This window comes from Quercus robur, chromosome 4, assembly GCF_932294415.1.
Source record: "Quercus robur chromosome 4, dhQueRobu3.1, whole genome shotgun sequence".
NCBI lineage: Eukaryota > Viridiplantae > Streptophyta > Magnoliopsida > Fagales > Fagaceae > Quercus > Quercus robur.
In genome coordinates this window covers 81188184-81195058 of record NC_065537.1, presented here as the reverse complement: position 1 = coordinate 81195058, position 6875 = coordinate 81188184, and the positions used below count along the sequence as shown (strand labels likewise).

Here is a 6875-nt window from a genome sequence, read left to right as displayed (position 1 = left end):
TATATATATACTATTGTACTTTTTTTTTTTTTTTTTTTTTTTTGAGTTAAAGAGTAATACCATAATACAGTTAAAGGGAATAAAAAATACACCAGGCCACGTGAATGACATGACCATTTGGATGGGTAAAAAGTGAACTTGAAGACTTTTCTTTCTCTCCCATTACTGACCACAAGTTTCAAAATTTTGCATTGAGATTCACAGCCGGATAAAACAAAGAAAAAGAAAAAGTGGGATAGAAGGAAGTTGCTAGAAGTAAAAGAAAGAGAAGAAGTTCATGAGGTAGCATCAAGGAAATGAGAAGAAGCAGCAGCTTGATTGATCTGCAACGACAGGTGATTTTTTTTTTCAAAGATTCACAAAAGCCTCAACTGCTTCTTCGATTTTTATTCTTCTTCAAAGACCTTCAATTTCTTAGAAATCTAGTTTCCAAAATTCGGTATTCGCTTCGGTATTGCCGGAATGACTCCGGTACGGCCGGTATTTAAACCGGAACGAATTATTAGCGTTCCTGTACCGGCCAAGGTTCCGGTACGGTATACATGGGGGAAGGGATAAAGCTGGTATTTCTTATGGTATTGGTGATATTTTTATTTTCTGAAGAAAAAAATAGCGGTTAGCCCATCTGCGTCTCTGAAAAGGCAAACCTTTACAGTGTTTTGTAAACGTGAAAAATCTGGATTTTGAAAACGCAAACGTGCTGATTTTGTGGAGCCAAACGATTTGGCAAATCACGTTTTGTCTAAAACGCGCGTTAAGGTTCTGTGAACAGCCTATCCAAACGGGCTCATAATAATGTTTGATAAGCAATTAATGTTTCTAACCTCTTGTTTTGTCAGGTCAAGTTTTGGAGAAATTACATGTTACCACCTTAAATAATACCACATTTTATTTTGCACTCTAAACTTTTTGAATATACATTTTGCATCCTAAACTATGACTCTTGTTATATTTTGCACCCCGACATTAAATTTTATATTAAAAGAAAAGACAAAAGTATATTTTTAGTCCTTGGGTTTATTTTTATTTTGACATTTCACTTTTCAAACTAGTTCTCATTTTTGGACTTTCATATTTGGTTCGGTTTTTATATTAGACTTACTATGTATGATTGTACCAAGAAAATGACAAAACCGAGTAGAGCAATTCTATAAGTTTTGGGATTATGGTTCCTTTAATGTTTGTAATTGTATAATAACAAATAAATTAAAAACTTGATGATTGCAAAATTTATATATAAAGAATCTAATAAAAATTAAATATATTATTATTGATCAGGACAGTAGACTTCAGCATTACATGATATTGCACAAGTGCACATTCTATCTAAAGTCCAACACAACTTGAGAAGATAGTTTCATTAAAGCAAAATTTAAAGTCATTAGAGAAAAGAATACATTTTTCTAAGATATAATCTCTTTTTTTCAACCAAAAAAAAAAGAAGGCAAAAACTGGTTATCGGCCTAAAATTACAGTACCATGAGTTTAGTTCAGTTCTCGATCAGGGGCCCAACTTTTGGCATAGTCTCTCTCTTCCATTAGAATGTGAAAATGTCTCACACTTTGCCTTTTCTTTCCTTTTTTTCTTTTTTGCAGAAGGGTCCCAATTCTATAAGTTGTTTTTTTGGACATGGTGTCGATTATTATTATTACTATATTATTTTGATAAATAAGATTCTCCTCCATTAGAAGATGGTATGACTTGTTTCAAAAAATAGTATGACTGGCACATTAAATTAACAGCTTGGTGACAAAATTAACGGCTAATCCTCCGTCCTACTTATTTTCTTTCGATGCAAACGCGGCCCGAGGCCCAACAGTCACGTTGTGACTCGTGCTTTTGAGACTATTGGTTGCTTTTTCTTTGCATTATTGTACCAAGAAAATGAAAAATAAAAATAATGAAATCGATCATATTTGCCCACATTAAAACTCGGTCACCCTTCACTACAGCATTACTTTTACTCACAATTCACTTCTAAGCATGTGTATTATTTAGGTGGCATTCCTCTCTCTCTTTAAGCGTTCCTTTCAGCTACTACCAAGAAATGGTGATACATAAAATAATTCATATGTATTATTTAGGTTTATATCAAACTTGAGTTGCAAGAGTTTTTATTCAATCCATCATATGGCTATTTATAAGTTAACTATGTGTATTATTTAAAGTCACATAATTTATTAAAAGTGTTGTTTTTTTTTTTTTTTGGACCAAATTAAAAATGTTGTTGACTATAAGTATACGTGGATAGTTTTTTTAACTACCACATATTTGATTGCATAAAAATTCTTACAATTCAATTTTTGTATAAGTTTTTTCTTTATTTAAACAAGTCACATAACTCATTAAAAATGTTATGTGATTTAAATTGTATATGAATGGTTTCTTTAATTGTTACATAATAGGTTGAAATAAAATAACTTTAAAACATGTTTGTAGCCAAACTTTTTGTAAACATCATTTTATCAATTATCACGCAATTAATTGTTGAAATTTAAATGTGAATTTGAATTAGTAAGGCTTGTTTGGTGCAATTCTCAGGGGGCTCAACTCTTGGACTAAATGCGAAATTCATGATATGACTGACCCACTAAATTTCCAGCTAGGGAAGAAAATTCCGAGTAATCCTCTATTCCACTTATTTTCTTTCTGTGCAAAAGGGGCCCAAGGCCTTGTGTTTACATTGAAATAGAGTAGGAATACATAAATAACGATGAATACCATGTGGAGACGAGTAATCATTTTCTTTCTGTGCAAAAGGGGCCCAACTTTTGGACATGGTCTTCCATTAGAATGATGATAAGACTGCAACAAAAATTTTCCGGCTAGTGGACAAAATTTCCAACTAAGCCTCTGTCCCACCCATTTTCTTTCGGTGCAGAAGGGGCCCAACACTCACATTGGTCTTCATGTGCTCTCGATAGTATTGGTTGCTATTTCTTTGCATTATTGTACCAAGAAAATGAAAAAGAAAACTAAAGACATTCGTCTTCATTAACTCAGCCCTCTTTCACAGCAACATTACTTTCACTCACACTTCATCACTACAAGCCATCCTCTCTTAGCTTTCCTCTCTCTCTCTCTCTCTCTCTCTCTCTCTCTCTCAGCATTCCTTTCAGCCACTAAGAAGAAATGGCCGAAGCAATCCTCTTTGGTCTTGTACAGAAAATGATTGAAAATTTGGGCTCTCAGACTTTCCAAGAGATTGGATCACTATGGGGTGTCAAAGGTGAGCTTGAAAAAATCAAGAACACTGTGTCCTCAATTCAAGCTGTACTTCTGGATGCAGCGGAGAAACAGAGTCATGACCATCAAGTCAAGGACTGGCTCCAAAAGCTCAACGATGCAGTTTATGATGCAGATGACTTGTTGAGTGAGTTTTCCACTGAAGCTATGCGGCGAAGAGCGGTGAGTGGGAATAAAGTCACAAAAGAGGTACGCACTTTCTTTTCAAAGTCAAACCAACTAGCTTTTCATGGTAAGATGAGTAGTAAAATAAAGGCAATGAGGCAAAAACTAAATGCGATAGCAGAAGATAGGAAAAACTTTCGCTTGGAAGAATACCATGTAGAGACAAATGTTGTGAGTAGGAAGAGGGAACCAACTCACTCGTTTGTACGTGAAGAAAAAGTTATTGGGAGGGAAGATGATAGAAAGGCTGTCATAGACCTATTATTGGACTCTAATGTAGAGGAGAATGTTTCGGTCATTCCCATTGTGGGGATCGGGGGCTTAGGGAAGACTACACTTGCTCAATACGTGTACAATGATGAGAAAGTCAAAAACTATTTTGAGTTAAAAATGTGGGTATGTGTGTCTGATATCTTTGAGTTGAAAATAATTATTGAAAAAATAATAGCATCTGCTACAGGTAATGCACCTGGAAATCTGGAAATGGATCAATTACAAAGTCAAATTCGTGAAAAAATTGATCGAAAAAAGTATTTACTTGTATTGGATGATGTATGGAATGAAGATCGTGGAAAATGGCTTAACTTGATAAATATTTTAATGGGTGGTTCAAAAGGAAGTAAGATTATAATAACCACTCGTAGTAAATTGGTTGCAAAGATTACACACACAGTTTCACCATATATTCTCAATGGTCTCTCCGAAGAACAATCATGGTCTTTATTTAAGCAAGTGGCATTTAGTAAAGGGCAAGTGGCCAATAATCCTACATTAGTTACAATTGGAAGGGAGATTGTAAAAATATGTCAAGGGGTACCCCTTGCCATAATGTCCATAGGAAATGTGCTATATTGTGAGGAAACAGCATCTGAATGGTTACTTGTGAAGGATAATTTACTAGCAAATGTAATTGAAGGAAATGAGATTTATCCAATTTTAAAGTTGAGTTATGATAATCTCCCATCACATTTAAAGAATTGTTTTGTCTTTTGCTCTTTGTTTCCCAAGGATTATGAAATGGATAAGGACACCGTGATACAACTATGGATAGCACAGGGGTTTATCCAATCATCAAACAAAAACCAACAATTAGAGGATGTTGGTGATAAGTACTTCAAAGATTTACTTTGGAGGTCTTTCTTTGAAGAAGTAATAGATTCATATGGACTCCTAAAATACAAGATGCATGATTTAATTCATGATCTTGCAGAATCTATCGCAGGCGAGGAGTGCAAGCTCCTTGATTTTCATGGGAAAAATATTAATGAAAAAAATCGTCATGTATCATGTCCATTTTTTATTGACTTGTCTTTTATTGAAACTTTAAAGTCATCGGTTAAATCAGACAAGATACGTACATTTCTTCAAACATGTGAAGGGTATAAATTTAATGCTTTGGATGAGTCAACGTTGAATACTCTTATTTTGAGTTTCAAACGCTTGCGTGCATTAGATTTACATGAATTGAAGATCACAAGAGTGCCAAATTCTATAGGGAAGCTAATGCATCTAAAGTACCTCGATCTTTCTTTTAATGAGGATATTGAAACTCTCCCTGATTCAATTACTACATTGTTGAATTTGCAAACATTAAAACTTTGTAGTTGTGAAGGTCTTAAAGAATTACCCAAAGACATAAGAGAATTGGTTAGCCTTAGACATCTTTATAATGATGGTTGTGATAATTTGAGTCATATGCCTTGTGGATTAGGGCAAATGACTTCACTTCAAACATTACCATTATTCATTGTGAGCACCTCCTCCCACACTGGTGGATTAGGTGAATTGAGGAAGCTAAACCTGCAAGGAACATTAGAGATCTCACATTTGGAACGGTTGGAAGAAACTAAATCAGAATCCATTGTTGTGAATTTAAGGGAGAAGCAACATCTTGAAAAATTGATATTAAAATGGGATCATCAAGATCAAGTAGATAATAATGAAGATGAGAAGTTATTAGAAAACCTCCGGCCACACCGAAATCTCAAACATTTGGAAGTGCATCAGTACAAGGGTGTGAAATTTTCAAGTTGGGTCTATTCTCTCATAAATCTTGTTGATTTAAGGATAGAAAATTGTGAGAGATGCCGATATCTGCCGCCATTATCTCATCTCCCCTCTTTAAAATCTCTAATGCTTGCTATGATGAATGATTTGGAGTACATATCCGATAAAGATATGAGTAAAGAGGTGTTTGCTTCATCCACAACATTATCAGCAACGTTCTTCCCATCTTTAAAGTCACTCACAATAGAGGAATGTCCTAATTTGAAGGGATGGTGGGGGAGAACAGGGAGGGATTTAGTCGCAACAACATCTGCGTCAACACCAGATCATAAACAAGATCAGTCTCACAACTCACTGCCTTTATTTCCTCTTCTCTCTTCTTTGTGGATTCGTAATTGCCCTGAAATGACTTCCATGCCCCTGTTTCCCAATCTCGAAGAAAGGCTATATTTAAACAACGTCAGATTCAAGCCTTTGCAAGAGACAATGTCAGTTTCCTCCTCTTCATTATCCTCTTCTTCTCCTCTCTCCAAATTAAATGAGATGGAATTGTATTCTATAGAAGATATAGAGTCTCTTCCGGCTGAGTGGGCACTACATTCTCTCAAAGAACTATATATTGGGAATTGCCCTAGACTAACATCTATGTCTGGAGCGGTGCGTAATCTCACCTCCCTCTGTTCGCTATCAATTGACAATTGCGAGGAGTTCGATCCATTAAGAGACATGCATGATGATGGCATGGAATGGCGATGCCTCAATTGTGTCCGTGATTTACGTTTCGAAGGTATTCCGAAAATGAAGTCTCTCCCTGTGGGTCTTCAATGTATTTCCACCCTAAAAGAGCTCCGCATTCCAAACTGTCCAAATTTAATGACTTTGCCGGAACTCACCTCACTTGAATTTCTTTGGATTAAAAGATGCGAGCCTAATCTGACATCACTTCTTGAGATTAGTTGTCTCACTTCTTTACAGTGGCTGTGGATTGAAGACTTACCCAATTTGATTACTTTCCCCGAATCAATTAGGAATCCAATCTCACTTGAAAAACTTTACATTGACAACTGTCCCAATCTCACAACACTACCCGATGATGGTTTTCTCAAGTCTTTACGAAATCTGAGAATTCGTAAGTGTCCTCAGTTAGAGGAAAAATACAAAAATAAAATCGGAAAGGATTTCCCTAATTTGGAAATCATATGGGCAACGTATTGAGACCACAGCAGCAAACGGCTCTACATCAATGGCCACTCCCCTCTTTCACTTGGTACGCATTCTATGCTTTCAAAAGAAACTGAGCTTTTTCTCTATGCTACGTTGATTTCCATATATTTAATTAGAATCTGTCACTTTCTCGAATTCTATTCTTTAAAAACCAGAGACTTTTATTTATTTATTTTGGTATTTTGTTTAGGTTTTCTGGTAATCAAAAATCAGAGATTTTCTTGTTAAATTT

At 35.3% G+C, this 6875-nt stretch overlaps 1 protein-coding gene across 5 annotated transcripts in view; it reads left to right on the top strand.

Annotated features, from left to right (window-relative positions):
* The first annotated feature begins 2966 nt into the window (after window positions 1–2966).
* Window positions 2967–6875, top strand: part of LOC126724270 (putative disease resistance protein RGA3) — a 131010-nt gene continuing 127101 nt past the window's right edge. For 4 of the 5 annotated variants that reach the window (XM_050428814.1, XM_050428811.1, XM_050428815.1 and 1 more), the window contains exon 1: window positions 2968–6686. In XM_050428814.1, the coding sequence (XP_050284771.1) occupies window positions 3134–6634 (3501 nt within the window). In that variant the 5' untranslated portion in view covers window positions 2968–3133 and the 3' untranslated portion in view covers window positions 6635–6686. Of the gene's footprint in view, window positions 6687–6875 lie in introns of all 5 variants that reach the window. The other variant, XM_050428812.1, reaches the window with a different exon arrangement.